The sequence below is a fragment of the Solanum pennellii genome, chromosome 7 (assembly GCF_001406875.1).
Source record: "Solanum pennellii chromosome 7, SPENNV200".
Lineage (NCBI taxonomy): Eukaryota > Viridiplantae > Streptophyta > Magnoliopsida > Solanales > Solanaceae > Solanum > Solanum pennellii.
The window spans coordinates 78,010,853-78,029,367 of NC_028643.1; the positions used below are offsets into that span (position 1 = coordinate 78,010,853).

Here is an 18,515-nt window from a genome sequence, read left to right on the forward strand (position 1 = left end):
TATTTTATGGATCGAAAATTTATTCTATTCTTTTGATGGTATATATTACGGGTCGAAAATTTGAATTGTCTAATTCAATTACAAAATGACTTACCAAGTAGAAAAAATAAAAAGATTATTGTAGTAATTTAAGAGATTTTCTTTATGTCTTCTATTCTTTTGATAGAATATTTTATGGATTGAAAATTTGAATTGTTAATTTAATACGAAATGACTACAACACTTAATAGAAAAAATAAAAAAAATTATTATAATAATGTCACTCAGATGTTTTATATTAGTCAAATACAATATTTTTTACATGTCAAAAAATTTGAATCGTCATTATAATACGAAATTATACGCTTAGCACTGAAAAGGCTACTAGCTATAAACTCTGACGCTAGACTCGAATTAAATTGAAGTTTTATACAAAATATCATAAATGAAGGAATCAAAATCTTGTAATAAACATTTTTTCTATAGCTTTTTGTGGTGAGTTGAACTTGGTATTTTTTACAACTAGTCATTGATTTGACCTTTCATTGTGTGTTATTGCACAATAATACGAGTCCCTACGATGAAACAACCCTTCACCCTCTTAATTATACTTCAAAGAAATTGGTTATATGTGGTGTCGGCATACTGTATATTTACCAACAATGTATTAAATTCATTGACTCTTAACAAGTCATTAGACAAGTAACAAGAATCGTAGTAGAGTGGTAAATAATTTTTATTCTTTATAATTAAAGATTTGAAATATGAGTGTCCCTTATATAAAATCACCTTATAAGAAGCGTTTTATTTCATTGTGGAACTTTCCAGTGCGAAGCTGAAGTTACTTGAACTCCAATGTTGGTACCAAGAGTGGAAGAAAAAATCCTTTTGGGCATTCGTCAGAAAGTTTGGCTGGAATGGTAAAATAACGTATTTCGGATTATGTTATTTTATTTTTTTGAACATTATTATCTTTTTAATTTTAATATATTTTAATTAAAAATAAAAAATAGTTTATTTTAAAACAAAAAAAATATTATACTTTTTAAATTTCTAGCCAAATTTTCTAGCCATTTAACATTATTTAGAATGGAAAACTAAAAAGAAAGTCATTGAATGAATCTCCTTCAAGAAAAGTAAATTAAAAATTTCATCTCTATGAATTTCTACAACAATCTCAAATTAAAATATTAATTTTTTTTATCATCGTTGAATAAAAATAACATGATCATATGTTAAATGTAAATGATATTTTAATCATACAAGACAATAACTTAACGCAAGAGAAAATAAAGAAGAATTGTGAATACTCCCTCTGTTCGATATTATTTGTCATGGTTTCTATCTTTAGAGTCAAACTATAAAAATTTTGACTGATATTTTAAGATGTATTTTTTTCATCATATTAATATGCAAAAAATTGCAAATTATAGTACTTTTCATATAGTTTTAATATATTTAATTTTTTTGTTTAAAATATCAGATTAATATGATCTAATTTAACTTTGAAAATTAGTCAAATTGACTTTCGAAAAGCGTAACATAACGAATAATATCGGACGAAGAAGTATTCTTTATTAGTAAAAAGTGAATCGTGGAACATCAAAAGACGAATACATTGAACAAACTATACTTTATATACTTTTTTTTTTCCTTTGGTTGTATATCTCTTTCTTCAATCAATCGTAAAGTAAATAAAACAATTACGTGGTATTTTTAAATAAATAGTGGTATGTAACACTATTTATTTAGCTAAAAACAATGATGAATCTTCAATGTCGATTCCTCTGTCTAGCCCATTTAATTTTGCAAATAACCCAACAAGAGGAGCCGTGTTATAAGTACAAGCCTCTGTTTGCATGAAATTTCTTCTATGATCATTAAACCGGTCCTTGTAATCCGGTCCACCAACTAGTGCCCCGATTAGCGTATTCGGGTTCGAGGTTTTACGTCCGAACCAATTATCATAGCCTTGGGTACAACTTATGAAACTCTTACGCTTTTTGAATGAGACCACCGATGCACCCCTATGGTGCACCCTTTGGGGATACTTAGGTCCGTAGCCAACCAAGTAGCTCACACCTCGCGGGTTCAAACCCAAGATATAGTCAACCTGATATTTTTCATGAGATAGAATTGGTTAGCTAATGAGCACTAACATATGTATACAACATATTGCGAATACACATATGCTTATAAAATCACATCAAAGTAAGTCGAAGTTATTACATATAATATCTCGTAAAAATTAAAATTTAACCTGTGATTTTACAAACGCGAAGATTTCTTCGGGTCCCACGGACCGACGTTCACATCTAGCCATTTGATTAGTTTCCCTGAGATGATCGGAGTACACCATGAGGAGAAACGCTGCATTTGATACGTATTGCATGTTGTTCCATTGACGGATGTACAATAAGCCCCCTGGGGTGCGATGTACATTAGTTTTATTGTTTTGGTTTAGACATGAACAAAGGTAATATTCGCCTTTTGAACGATATTCTTCGATGATTTTATCGTCTTCTTTCTCTCTCTTCTCTTGCCTCGTTAACTGCAGAAACAAGAGCTTAAGTTTTATGCATCGATAGTATGAAAATATATATATGCAAAATAAGTATATGAATAACATTTTGTGATAATTATGAGTAGTTGATATGATGAACTTAAACCAGTTGCTCGACCAACTAATTTATAAACTTTGATCTAAATTATATTTAATAGTGTAAGAAATCTTTATATCGTCGATCTAGGGGACATACCAATGACAAAATATCATAAATTAAGACATTATTATGTTCTTCAACCATAAGAAACAACAAATTAGTGGACTAAAGTTTGAGAAAGAAAATTATTGATAGGTTCTCTATTTGATTTTGGACTAACTATCTATATCTCTCCACAAACAACTTACTTTATGAGAAGATTTTGCCTAACATATGGTGTTTGTATTCACAAGGACAAGGGTCCCTTGTTGTCTCTATGAAATTAATTAATCAATCTAACATAAAATCATCACTATTTTCTTGAGCCTACATCGACATCTCAACGTGTGTCAAAACTTACCTAATTTAATAGATACATGTCATTTTCCGTCAAATTTAAATTCTATGTACTAAAGGTGTAAATTTTGTCCCCGACACATGATAATTGTAGATAACTCAATTCGATGAACATTACTTAATAATGACATTTATAGTATAAACGTTGCATAAATAACTTGTTATAACAAGTTAAATTTTAAGTATTGGGGCAAAACATATAATTTAAATTATTTTCCAAAATGGAGACTTCTTAACCATAGAACATAGATTACGTTGAAAAAAGAGGCTAGATTAGTGTCAAAATTATGGAGGGAACTCATTATGTTTATGTTTATTGATTTTGGACTAATTATATTCTAATTCCGACCATTAATAACTTGATTTAACATAAAGTGTGACGATATGTTGTTTGTACATATTCTAAAGTACAAAATATTGTTTCTATGAAAATAATCTCATTTAAATGTTTCATTATTTTCACAGCGTAGATCTATGACTCTCAACATGTGTCAAAAACACACATAATTTTATTGACATTTTCCTAATTTTGACTATGTAATGTAAATGCATGTAATTAAGTACATGTCTAAAAATTAAAAAGATTAGTGAAAATAATCATATACCACGCATGCATTCATATGTATTATCATTTCTCAATAATTTATAAATATAAAATATAAAATAGGAATAACAACTAAAGCATATATTTTCTACCTAATCAAACGATAGATGAACTAAATTAAGGTAACACATCAAAATCAAAGTTTTTCAAATTAATCTATGTACTTACTTAACTAACTAAAAAAAGCCTAATATAATAACACTTATTAAATTCTAAACATTGACAACCTTTTTTTTTTGGTAAAATATTAAAATAATCGATAAAAATTGTAGGAATAACACTTTTGATCCCTCAATTATTGATAAATTCTTATTCTGATCCTTATAATATACTTATGAGTTATGACTCAACACATCTAACCTTTTATCCTATTATATATATAAAAAAAAAAATTACCAGTTTAACATAACACGTATATAATTTAATAGTGAAATGACTTAAAAAGAACGTAAAATCAAATATGTGTAATCATATATTATATCACAAGAACTAAAATCAGAATTTACCGTAGCAGCGAGTAGTTGAAGGCCAGCGTATTTGACATCCCAACTAAATTCTGAAATGGCCCAAGTCGTACCCCCAAAAGATTGAGCATTTTGTAATGCATATTTTAAATAATGAGATTTGTCGGTGGCCTTGTAGAGCCACATAGCTGCCCATAACAACTCATCTTTGTAACCACTCAAAGATGGATAGTAACCTTTGGCTGCTCCAACACTTGTATCATACTTACCTCTAAACTTGTCACCAAACTCAAACAACTACAATATTGGAAACAAACAAATTAATTGCATATAGTTATTAAATATATTAGGTATGTAGTTGAAACAAACCACAATTGGGAATATCTTCTTTAAAATCTCACTTAAATTGTTTATTCCTTCGTAACTGGTAAAAATAGTTGTCGTCTGATTAGAATGTTATAGATTTGGTCGAGCTGTGAAAAAAGCCTCTTGCGGAAAAGCAGGGTAACCTTTATGGTCTGGCCCTTCTACGGAGTACTCACATAACAAAAGTTTAGTGCGTCGAACTGTCTTTAATTGGCATGAATTTAATAAGGAAATGAAAATTTTTCAAATTTGTGATCTAAAATACATCAAAGCATTTGTGTAACTAGTGATGGATCAAGAATTTTCACTAAAGGATTTAGAGTATAAAGACGTGAACACGCGAAGAAGTGATCAAAGGAATAAATATATATTTTTGAAATTTATGATAAGTATTGAATATGACATACATATCACTTATGTGATGATAAAAGTTTGTCATTAAGAATAAACGAAAAGTATGACATTAATTGTTTTCAAATTTAAAAATATCGTCTATCACTTTTTGGAATTAATTTCTACACCACTTGTGTTACACTAGTAATTTAACAAATTGGTCTTTTTTTAAAATGTATTTAAAAAAATGTTAGTTTAATTACCTGTTCCGCGTGGACCAAAAGAAGCTTAGAGTAATGTGGATTTGTTCTTCTAAACACAATTGACGCCGCCGCCAACGCGGCTGCTGTCTCCCCGGCGACATCCGACCCGGGGTGATCCTCGTCGATCTTATAAGCTCGACGAGATGTGGTCATATCCTCCGGCCTTTGCCAACAATAATGATCCGTATCTCCTTCACCCACCTGACAAATTTAAAATTTAAACATCGAATAAAAAAATAATAAATCATACTAATGCCAAAACTATACAATTAAATATGGGTATGACCCAACATTGAAATTCAAAGAAATTACTAGCTTGATTTACGTCCATAAAGACAATTACAAAATGGACCCACGTAGAAATCAATTTCATAGACTTCAATTTTTTTGGGCGTAACTAAAGGGATTATTTTTACGCAACGACTTATATTTAATGAATTTCTTAACACGAACCTGAATCCAGAGTACGTTAGGATGAGTGTGAGCTTTGACGAAGTAATCCGTCCCCCACTTGATTGCCTCAAGCGCGTATCTATACTCGCCCGCGGCGGCTATATCTTCGCCATATTCAATGACGCTCCATGATAGCATCGTTATAGTAAAAGCCATCGGAAGTTGAAACTTAACGTTGTCTCCGGCGTCATAATAACCTCCCACCAAATCCACCTATCACATATTTTTTTAAAAAAAAATACATAAAAATATCAAAAAAAAATGGTAATTTCTAATTAACTGGCCTTGTTCAAGACGTCAGCTAAAAAAAATATATTTTTTTACTGACACCTTGATAATGACTTTTTAACAAAAAAAAGGTAAATAAGAAAGGGACAAACATTTTAACCTGATCAAGGCCGATTGTAAAAATTTTTACTGACCGGCCTTGATCAAGGTTGAATCAATCAAAAAAGATGAACAATAATATCAATGATATAACGACTTGTTTTAATGTGAATGAAGATGTATGAATGTACGGACCCCTTGATCAAGTCCGTCAGTAAGGCCAGAATGATGACGCCAAATAGCTCTTTGATTGTACGGCAAACGACCGGAGCGTTGAGCTTCGAAATAAAGGAGGCTTTTCGAGAGCGCATCGGAATAATCTAACGATTGAATAAACGGAATAACAAATCCAAATGTAAAAATAAGTGAAATCCATTGATGAAGAAAACATATATTTCTTGAAAATTTACAATGAATTTTTGAAGCTTCCATGGCTATGTGGTCCTTTCTCACAATTTTTTTTCTCATATATATATAGGTACATGAATAGCACGTGATATTAAAGTGTTTAGAATTTTCAACACTCACTTATGTCGTAATTTTGGTCATTTTTTTTAAATATTTTGTACTTAAATTAATACTCGTTGTATATGTTGTGGTGAAGTTTTTTATTTTGGCATAATATATAAACATGTTTTTTAATTTGGTATTAGCTAATATTTATTTCTTCAGATTTTGATATACATAAGTAAATAATTAAATGTGTATAAAATTGAACAAGTAGAATATACAGGCATAATACAAATTATTAGTAATTAACTTGTTATAACTAACTTATATATTTTACATGAACAATATGAAAAAAGAAAATTTATAGTGTTTGGTGTGTATAATTTAACTAAATGTCTTATGTATGATTTTGTGAGAGGCTAATGAAAACTTAATTTACTTAACTATTTTGGTTTGGGGAAAAAACGTGTTTGGTGTAGTAACATGCATATTGTTCATGGGATTTTCTATTCCAAAATTTGTATACATTTTATACTAATATATGAATCATATTTTCGCAATTAATTTTGAACCACTACTAAATATGGTGTACAAATTGAATTTTTCAATTGTTTACGAGAGATCTCGAATTTGAACTTTGGGACTAGCTAAACCTTAATAGAAAATATTTTATTTTTAATGAATTTTGTATCATGTGAATTTAAATTATTCGATTCAGTGAATTTTAAATACCAAATGTCTATGCCCTATTATGGATCAAACTAGCTAGTAGCATTCTTATGTTTGCCCTCAATTTGTGAGTTGACAAAATCACTAGCCAATTAAGAGTAAAACGCGTTGTGTTTTGACAATATAAATAAATAATTTTTAAATTTTTTCGTGTTTGATAAATCAATTTTTTTATAAGAAAATAGAAAGTTTTTTTAATTATAAGAAATATGAGTTTCTCAGATCATTATGTCCTCCTCAATCTTTAACATACATCATCTTTAATTCTTCACTAACACTCGCGTAGCTCCATCCCCACCACCTCGAACCCCTACCTCCACCTGCATTCTCAATTATATTTTCATAGTATTTGTCTATAGTATATACAAATATTTTACGTATCAAACACGGAAAAAAAATAATAAGAAACACTTTTTATTTTTCAAGAAAATATTTTCTCGCACCAACCACACCCTTAATTACTATTACTACTTAGCTAATTAGACTAACTAATCAAATCCTTGTACAGGTTTCCACTCAGATTCCTAGCAACTCTTACAAACCTTCTTTTATTTATTGTTTAATTTTTTTTAAAAAAAAATGGGACCCTTAAAAGCAGTCCATTTTATAATAATTAATTATCCTCGTTTCCTAATTGTTATGTTTAAATGATTTGGGTACAATGACTTGTAACAAAACTACCTAAACTCCCTAGAAAAAATATACACAAAATATTCATACACGTATTCATTAATGGACGTTTAGCTACTCAATACTGTGATGTTATAACTAACGTTTCTTACCAATAATTTCTCAATTTATTCTTTAGTCATTATACATAACTAAATCACTATGTTAATTAGCACATCAAGGAGTAAAACTTGTCAAAAAAAAAAAGGTTAATTGATTCGTTATCTAAATTTTATCTCATCGATGAGGGTAATTTAAACATTAGTAGCTTGTATTTTATTGGTTAGTTATATATTCAGGGGTCGTTTGGTAGCTGGTTAGAAGGTAAGTTATTGATGTATTAAATTTTGTATAATTAATATCACGTTTGATAACTTATACAAACGTGAATTTAATTTATGTTTATTTTACAATTTTAAAACTCGTATAACTAATATACGTATAAGTGACAAGTAAATATATATATTATGGTTAACTAATATTTATTTTCACCTTATAAATGTATATTATACGACTATATAGTACACAGAGACAGAGGCAGGAATTGAATATCATAGGAATTCAAGTTCAAAATTTTGTATATTATATCTATATAAATTTGCTTTATTCAAAATTTATTATTTACTAGTATTTTACAAATTTTTACTATATACATCTAGTTTAGATTAAAGATGTTGGATTCAGATGAATCCGTAATATATCGACTATATCCATCTCTTAGAATTAGTTATGTCAAACTAATTTTGATCTACACATCAAATGTGAGTAAATTTTTCAAATATACCCCTATTTAAGTGTTAATTATGTAAAGAAAAAAATGGAATAATACTTGTTATTTTCTCATTATATATAGCAAATTGGTGATTGAATATTTGATGACTTGAATATGTCCAAAAGCCTAAAAATAGGCTACTCATGGTTCTGACTTTAATATCAAATTGATTTTAAAGTCTACTTTGTATGAGTCTAAATTCAAAGTCTTTTTTCTTGGAGAGTTAAAGCTTAGACCAATTTTAGAAGCTACACAATATTGATTTGTTCAATTATTAGAAAATACTTTAGTAAAAATGATATGTATATTCATAATTGCTATGACCTTTTAAGGTAATGAATTATTAATTCACATTTAGTTTTTTTAAAAAAAATAATTCTCATTTATATTTCCTCATCAATATGTCAGGGTATTGACATGTTTGATGTTACACTATAAAAGTAACACATTTATGTAGGTTGACTAAACAAATAAATAAAATTTCAAAATATTGTTACCATATAGAAATTATTAAGTGTAAAAAGTTGATAGCTACACAAAAAGTTACGCGTAAACACTTATTACTATACGTTTACATCAAATCAGATATTTTATTACTTTTCTTCTATTTTATTTTTCGATCTTATAATTATTATATATATTTCTTTTACTTCGATTATTGTAGTACTTTTTTTAAAAAAATGGTAACTATAGTAATAGTATATATTACTACTTGTTACTATCATTTTTTTTTCTCCATTATTTTCAACATGACTTTTTCACTTTTATTTATTTTTTTCATACTTTACTTGAGCGACAGTTTATCAAAATTAATATATTTCGCACCCTCCTCTTACCAGTTTGTACAATTACTTCAAATATGTTGTTGAACTTTTAACTGAAAATAGTGACATGATGTGTGCTCTTATTTATTTAATATAAATATATATATATATATATGTGTGGGGGGGGGGGATTAATTTTAAATAATTTATAGAAGCAATGTTCAAATTATTATTTTAACTCCCCATATGTGTTCCATGGGTTGTGATAAAATAGAAATGAAAATTAAATTTCACTTAATATATGTAAATCTCATATACTATATGAAATGTCTGTTTAATATCTTTTGTGTATATTAATTACACATTGAGATTGACTTCGGTCATTTTAGATTTAGATGCTTTAACTACTAAAAAGAATTAATTTATAAATTAGAGCCTTTAATTATTATATTTTTTACACTTGTTAAGTCATAATTATAAGTGGGTGAGATTTTTCAAATCAATAATCTTCTTCTATTTTCCTACTAATCTGCTAATAATGTGGAAAAACATTAGAATGTTTGATTCTAAGTGTCTAGAAACAACCTTTCAATCATAGGAAAGATAATAATAAGATATGTGCACATTATATAAAATAATCAGTTAAAATAATCTTCGTATAAATACAATTGTATAACGTACATATTAAATATAAATAAAAGAACTTCCTGGCTTTGCCATGACATGTCTTTTTAAAAATTTTACCTAGAAAGCCCGATAAATTTACTGTCTACTTTTTCTAGCAAATTTATATATACTATACACTAAAAGTATACATAAATGGTATACAGATTATATATCTGATGGGTATATCATATATTATACATTTATCTATAGTTTAAGCGATTGGGTGAGCTGCAATTTAGAGTAACTTTTTTGTAAATTTCCTGGTCTATTAAGTTTAACTAGTTAATTTTACTTTACTTATATTTAGGATTTGGTCTAAATAAGCTTCACTAATCACAGAATAAGTTTTGTTAGCAACAATTAGTAACCATGTTCTGTGATTAGTGAAACTAATTTTGTGGCAATCAAAATTGACTTAGAAAACATAAAGACAAATTATCGACCCAAATGGCTCGATAAATGTTACTTGGACTTAAAAGAGCTCGATCAAGATATTCTAAACAAAAGATCATAACCCAACTATCCAAATCTTACCCCCACAAGAAACAAAAATAGCCCAAATTTTATATGGATTAAAACAGAATAGTCAAAACGATTTGAGTTAATAAGACTGTATGACAGGTTGAACATGACAGATAAATCACCAGATATTGCTCAATTTCGTTAATAAAGTGAATAGATCAGTCATTTCTAGCAATCTATTCTCTGATTTGAAATTGTGGTTAAAGGGAAAAAAATATGAAAAGAAAAGACACTACATAGACGAACTAGGTATCTGATATCTGTATTAAGATTCGATTAAATCTAAGTTCGAGCCGAGAAGCACCACAATAGAGGGTAGGAGTGTCAAATGGACGGGTTGGGTTGGGTTGAAATTGAAAACCTTAAAATGGGTTGAATAGGAATTGGATTGGGTCTTGACCCGCCCAAATTTACTTTGGACTTAAATGGGTTAAGCTCAAATGGGCTTAAAAAACAAGTTGAATCTTGACCCCCAATTTAATCCGATTAATCTCAAACATATTAATATTTAACTTTTATAATCACAATTTGAATTTCCGCTCAAGTAATTTTTATTGTTAAAAAAGTAATAAATGGATAGATAAATCCTATAAGATGTTATAGAAACATATCTAAATAAAAAGTTCTAAAACGGGTTGAAATTGAAAGTTGAATTGGGCTCAATTTAAAATTCTCTTCAAATGAGTTAAGCTTGAAGGGTTGTGATAGAACCCAATTCAAATTATCTTAAGCCCAACCCTCAAAATTCTGAGCGTGATTATTACCTATGTTTTGATTCATTTTTTACACCCCCAATAGAGGGTAAAGCGGCCAGTAACACACACCTTCATACCCAAAGTTCAAACTCGAAACCATTGCTAAGGAGTACTTATGAGTTACGACTCTACAAAGCCTTATCAGTGTAGATGAAGCAATATAAGAAGCTGGATTTCTATGACAGGCGAATTGTCACTTATACAAAGCACATCCATTAGTTATGCTTTGCTTCAAAACAAACTTCACAAGACATCCAAATCTCTAATTAATACTAATAGATACCACAGAGGAAAGTCACTTTCCCCTGCCCAGAAACCGATCATAGCACGAATATATCAAACACCAAGAGTTAATAAAAGGATAATTAACTAGAAGTAAAGATCCAAAATCCAAATTCTGCGACCATCCATAAACAACTGTTATCAGACCACCAAAGTAAAGACTAAAATACACATTCTAAAAAGTTCGGTCAACATATACCGAATATAATCTAATTTACCATACCCCAAACCCTCCAATATAAAATCTAAGACAAAGATCCACCAGTCTGATGCAGCATAGCATCAATTTCATCGCCATCCTCCATCTCGAGCTGTCAAAAGAATTATGTAAACAAAAGTAATGAGACAACATATTACTGATTATATGAAGTCTAGGAAAATGTGGACATATATATACACAAGTAGCAGGAAGAGGTGCACTGGTTGGTGAAGAAAAGGGGAGAAAGAAAAACCTCATCAGGAGTCTGCTCGGCCCTGAGACGGCGACCATCAAACAAGAAGGCAATAGAGTTGAAGTCCACAGATTGCCTATCACAGTAAGCATTCATGAGCTTCTTCAGCTGTGTGCTTCTCTTGATCCTGAAAAACACCTCATTTCCATCCTACAAAAAAGATTGTCAACTTCAGAGAGTTAATGAATTGAACGTGGATTATTGTCATTTCCACAAGCTTCGAGTATACTGACCCTACTCCGGCCACAAATTAGCTAAAACAAGAAATATAAACAAACAAACTAAAACAACAAAAAGTAGAGAGTTTTTAAACACTAACAAGCAGCATTTGTGATTCTGTTTTCTTATCAGAGATCAACAGGTTTCTTTTCTTTAGAGTATGAACCAAAAAGATGAGGCATGTTCAGAAAGCAAAACAATTCAACATTTCGTTCATTGTTTTGCCTCCGCTTTTTGAACCTTCTCTGATAGGAAGTTGAGTTTTTAGATGATTAACGTATCAGATAACACATAGCAGAAGAAAAACAAGGAATTCAGCATGAGAATATGAACAATGGTCCAATAGAAGAGGATGAATGTGCTCAAGCAGATATAGCTTTTAATACATATGAAGGTAATGGAAGCATAAGTGGATTTGTATAATCACAAACAATAGTTTTAACATGTACACCCACAATACATTAAATATATTTTCCTCAATAGTTTTAAGCTGGTACACGCAGCCAGCTTGTTTGCAGCTCGACTACCAGATACCTACTAACTCGCACCAGCACAAGTACAAGTTAAATCCGCTCACCCAAGGTTTGGTCAATTTAGACACATAAGAAGAAATCACCAAATGTCTTTTGCCTTCCTTAAGATTTGAACCTGGTTCTCATTTCACTTCATTGACCATTGGGTCACACTCTTGGATGTTGAACATACAAAATGCTTATGTCAAACTAAGAACAAATAAACATAAACACAAGCCCTCCACCCTTAATCAGTAAGCAAAGGTCTCAGCTTCAAGCCTTGGGTATAGAAAAAAATAAACTTGTTTGGAACGCTGCCCCAGAATGAGCCTTACATAACGCATGAGTATAGCTGATACATACATTGAATACAAAAGTTTTCAGCAACCTTTACACTGAGCAACCATATAACTACATTTTATCTTCTTCCCACAAGCCCTTTTAGAGTTCAGAGATGAACTCATTGAGCATAGCTAATCTATACCTCGAATAAACAAGCAAACTAAACTGATTGAAAACTAACACAGATAAACAAACTACTGCCATCCGTTATCAGCAGGAAAGGGAAACTAACTCCACACACTCCTCTATGTCCAGAGGCTTTAGTCTCTCCATCTACTAGTAAGATCAAACCACGATGCACACGATGTGTGGGTTAGGCATACGCCAAATTGCTCAAAAACCCGATATAAACATGGAGAAGGATCATCAGGTCCCTTCTCCACGAATTTCAAACCCTGCACAACTACAGCACAGGAACTTCTCGTTTATACAAATTACTCCGTCCCGGTTACTAAATTGAATAACGATCAAAGCCTAGCAGCCTGACTAACAGCCCTAATTTGCAAAAAACCATTCATCAAACACAATTTTCAAACCTAATACAAACATCACAATCCATAAAACAGAAAAAAAAAAACCAATCAAACTAATCACTTGATCAAAAACTAAAACCATTAGCATCATATATAATTGCAGCCAAATAAAAAAATTTAAAAATACATAGAAAAAAAACCTGGCTCTTGACTTTGAGGTTAATGTGACCTCCCTGATCGCCGGCCGGCTTCTTCTCTTCCTCCTGTTGAGTGACGCCTGACATTTTTCTCTGTTATTTCTTCTTCTTCTTCTTCTCTGTTCTCACTGTATTTCTGCCACTTTTTCTGCTCTGAAAACCCTTCTTATACCTAACTATAATGGGTCCTTTTTTCTAGGGATTAAAATCTACGGTGTAGATTAAAACTAATTTCAATCTATGGATGACCTTGTTCCACGTATACACGATTCGTTTCGTTGCCCCCAATGACAAGGGAGAAAGGATATGTACCAAGTTAAGCTCAAAGAACAACATTTATTAAGCCTAGTGATTCTCGATCACTTCATTGATTATCAGTCTGGATGATTGTAACGTACGGAATAAAGAGGAAAAAATTGGTTTAAGAGTGATTTCGTGATTCTTTGTCACTTCATTAATCATTTGTTTGAATGATTGTAATGTATGAGAGAAAACGACAGGATTGGTGTTAAATAGACCTTCTGACTTTCAGTTATTTAATCGACCATTTGTTTGAATGATTGTAACGTACGGGAGAAAATGGCACAATTGATTTCAGAGTGATCTCGTGATTCTCGGTCACTTCATTGACCATTTGTTTGAATGATTGTAATGTATGAGAGAAAACGAAAGAATTGGTTTAGGAGTGACCCCGTGATTCTCAATGACTTCATTGATCATTTGTTTGAATGACTGTAACGTATGAGAGAAAACTATAAGAATGGTCTTAAAGTGACCTCGTGACTGTCAGTTATTTTATTGACCGTTTGTTTGAATTGGTTGTAACGTATGGGAGAAAACGACAAAACTAATTTCAGAGTGACCTCGTAATTTAAGTCATTTTATTGACAATTTGTTTGGATCGTTGTAACGTATTAAAGAAAATGAGAAAAAATAGTCTTTTATATTTGATACTCACTTCATTTCACTTTAATTGAATTGTTGAAACATTTTTTATTTTTTATTTTTCCAATTAACTAAATTGTTCAATCTTCAAGAATGCTTTTAAAATATTCTTTCAATTTTACCCTTTATTAGTTAGTACTTAAATTAATAATTATAATTAGTGTTTAGTTATTTTAATCATAAATTTGATAATATTTAATAAAAATAAAAATAAAAATATATATAATTTATATTTTTTGATTTTTTTTCTTAAATTGTATGACACCTCAATAATTTAAATAATTTAAAATGAAGGGAAAATCAAATATATAACGGGCTTTGTTGGATAGATCATCCTTGAAGTATAGTTTTAAGCCTTTAAGTTTGTCACAAGCTAAAGATTTTTGGTCTCCATCAAATATTTATGGAAATTTGTTCGATAGATTTGACATAATTTATAGGAGGAAATAGTGATAACTCACATTCATAGGTATATTTTTGCATTTTTTTTTATTCAAATCTTGTTTGAAAATAAAATAAAATTGAAGGTTTAGAGTCCGTTTGAATTGACTTAAAAAATGTAGTTTTAAGTCAAAAAAAAAAAAGTTACATTGAAATGACTTTTAAGTCAAAGGACTAAGGAGAGATCTACTTTTGAATTTTGACTTATTTTAAGTAATTTTTGACTTATTTTAAGTAATTTACCTTATCAAACACTTCTTTGATTTATTTTAAGTCATGTTTCATATTTGACAAAAACTTATATAAGTCAAAAAAGCTGACTGAAAAGTAGGTTTGACCAACTTTTAAATCAATCCAAATGGTCTGCTCTAAAGTTGGATATGTGTTCAATTTATTTAAGTTCGGACAAATTATTGATGCACTCTTTTATTGTTTAATTTATTTTATGTTATTTTATTTCATTAAAAATAAATTGATATATTAACTTAAATCGACTCATGAAAAATGATATCAAATTATTTTCTTAAAAAAAATTATTTCGTATTTAATATATTATATATAAACATATTAAGAAATAATTATATTTGTTAAAAAGAATAGATAACACAATTAAAACATAATAAGAAATCATCATAATGGATTGTGACTCACATATATTTCGAATGCAAGTAGATTTTACAGTTAATTCGTTCAAATTTAACCTAACACGGATAATTTATTTAACAATGGAGTCAATGTTTTATTGCTTGTTATCGAAAGCTCTTTGCTTTCTTTCAATCCATATGTAGTAAACTTAAGCCACTAATTTTCACTATATATTTCTAAGTTAGGCCTTATTCCATTTGCATATTTGGATAAATAATTCCACTTTCTCTTCCCAACATATACGATGCATATGAACACCTAAAAGAAAATTTAAAATAAATAAATAAATAAAAATCTTGAAAACAAAACATGTGAAGAACAAGTGGGAAATGTTGTTCTTCTCTTGGAAAAAACATAGTGAACAAACTTGGTGGTTAGCAATATCACATTTGAACAAATCAATTTTGTGTACAAACCTAACAAGAATAGCTAACGTTTGATTATAGATTTTTCAGTATTTGAATATTTATTTTCGTCTATGCACTTTTTTATTTATTTTTTGTAAAAGCTTGGCCAATAATTTAAAATAGTGTATAAATAAACTTGTTCTTTAACTTGACTTCATTTGCGCTTATGTTCTACGTTTTAGTTTTGAATGCACACAGGTAAACGCTTAAACTTATATAGAATTGAACATGTAGATATGTTCGTCATACTTGACATCCTACGAGGCAATTTGCGTCTTATGTGGCGCTCTACGTGCATTATACCACGTAGAACACATATGCATATTTGTTCAACTTTATACAAATTCAAGTGTTCTACTGGTCATATATCAGCTAAAGTAAAGTTAAATAATATATGTATATATTATAGCATTTAATATACTCCAAAGAAGTTTGCTTTTTTGAAACTTAATCAAAAAAGTTATTCGCTCATTTCAATTTGTTTGTTTTACTAATTAATACATCTTTTTTATTTCGATAATTATTTAATTTTAAAAAAAAATCACATCACTTGCTACAATCACAAGACCAAAAAAAATACATATCTCTAAACTCCTATCTTTGATTTAATTTCAGAAGACTCAAAACTCAAAAAAGTATACTATTTATTCTCTTAATTAAGCTTTAATTCCATTAATTAAGTAGTCTAATTACGAGGCCGGAAGATCTCAAACGTGGCTGCTTATAATAAGGACAGCTGTCAATTCACTAGAGAAAAATGGGACCCACCATGTCTTTGAATTTTAAATGAAAAAGAATGAGTCGGCTTTAGTTGAAAAAAAAGACTTTAAGGGTGTGGGCCCTATTCGATTGGCCTTCACCATGCCAAAGCCCAGTCCAGTGGGCCCATCTTCCACCAACTTGATTAGTCACCTCTCATTCTTTTTATTTTTTAAAAAATAAATAAATTAGAATCACATTTAAAAAAAAATAAAATTGTAACTTTAAAGTTTTACTTATAACCTTCAAAGTCTAATGTGTTAACCACTCTATAAAAGAAAACATTAAAATGGTGGAACGGAAAAAGAGATTATAACGTGGAGAAATAAATTTTCACTAATAAAGTGAAAGTTTAGATAGAAGTGACATAGTGAAAAATATAAAAGAGATATGTCGATAGTAAGATTTGAACTCAGACTTAACAATACTAGAAGAGCCTTAAACACCTAGCTAAGAGTCAATTGACCAATTGAATGATTTGTTCATTGGGTACTCTATGTTAATTTTATACAAATACATATTAATTTCTACGTAGGTATATATATTTTGAGACGAGGTTAATGCGTGTTCGATCACCCGTCGGACTCTATGTGGATCCGCTCTGAGCGTAACATATCCAACGAGATTCCACAAATGGGGCTTTGAAAGAGTAAAATGTGTGCATATGAATACCTCGTGGAGGTAGATATGTTTTTTATAAAAGACCCTCAATTCAAGTCAAGTGCAACACATTAAAGTATATAGAAGACAAAAACAATGTAGAAAAGTACAAAAATTAAAAAATAGTATAATAATCGAAAGATAATAAACAAACGAGGACAATAGATATCAAAAACAAAAACTATAACACCATAACTAGTACAACGAAAAGCAATGCAGAACATATATGTAAGGAACCGTAACAAGTTTAATGGTGTATAACCAAAACAAATGAGTAAGTAATATCGTATACCAAAAACTAGAGACTATATGAATAGACTACTAATACATTCCACATGACATTCTATATTACTTTCTCAAACAAATACACAAATACGCTATTAATAAGACAATTTTAAATAGACAATTTTAAATTACCTACTAATCTTTATGTATAAAAAAAAAGAAAAAAAGAATGAACTTCCAACAAAAACAAATTTATGATTATAATATATATATATATATATATATATATAAACTTTTTTCCGAAAATAAAAAATTTAAGTACTCAATCGTTAATAGTTTATTCTAATTGATATAAAAGGACTATTATCAATTTTAGAATGACCAAATCTTTACATTGAATCCTTAAAAAATAAAATAAAAACAATATAATGAATTTGTTGAAAATATAATTCAGTAACCTAATGTAATTAAACTACTCATATTATTTAAACCTAATGAAATAAGTGTCCACCTTTTCATAGGCAAAGCTACACTACAATATAAATTAGAACAAATTTGGTAACATTTCAATTATTTTCTATCTTTTGTATTAAAAATTATATATATATGAATTAAATTATGGTAGTTGGTTTGGTCGAAAATTCGAACGGCACAATTAAATGGTCATAATAATGGACGGTGCGGCCAAAAGAAGAATTAGAAGTCAATTTTTCTAGTCTTATAATAAGAGGTGATCTACTATGTATGGCGTTGAAAAATTCAATTTACTAACTTCTATTTT

The 18,515-nt window shown here is 29.4% G+C and overlaps 2 protein-coding genes across 2 annotated transcripts; both read right to left on the reverse strand.

Annotated features, from left to right (window-relative positions):
• Window positions 1-1,531: 1,531 nt before the first annotated feature.
• Window positions 1,532-6,289, reverse strand: LOC107024153 (endoglucanase 11-like). The gene is made up of 6 exons (XM_015225066.2): window positions 6,044-6,289; window positions 5,522-5,734; window positions 5,069-5,269; window positions 4,149-4,403; window positions 2,240-2,530; window positions 1,532-2,092 (listed from the first exon to the last, which is right to left on the reverse strand). The coding sequence occupies exons 1-6, from the start codon at window positions 6,278-6,280 to the stop codon at window positions 1,724-1,726; spliced, it is 1,566 nt and encodes a 521-aa protein (XP_015080552.1). The 5' UTR covers window positions 6,281-6,289; the 3' UTR covers window positions 1,532-1,723.
• Window positions 6,290-11,511: 5,222 nt separating this feature from the next.
• On the reverse strand, window positions 11,512-13,830 carry LOC107024154 (small ubiquitin-related modifier 1-like). Its single transcript, XM_015225067.2, has 3 exons — window positions 13,656-13,830; window positions 11,910-12,059; window positions 11,512-11,768 (listed from the first exon to the last, which is right to left on the reverse strand). Exons 1-3 carry the CDS (start codon window positions 13,737-13,739, stop codon window positions 11,703-11,705), a joined length of 300 nt encoding a protein of 99 aa, XP_015080553.1. The 5' UTR covers window positions 13,740-13,830; the 3' UTR covers window positions 11,512-11,702.
• Window positions 13,831-18,515: the final 4,685 nt, after the last annotated feature.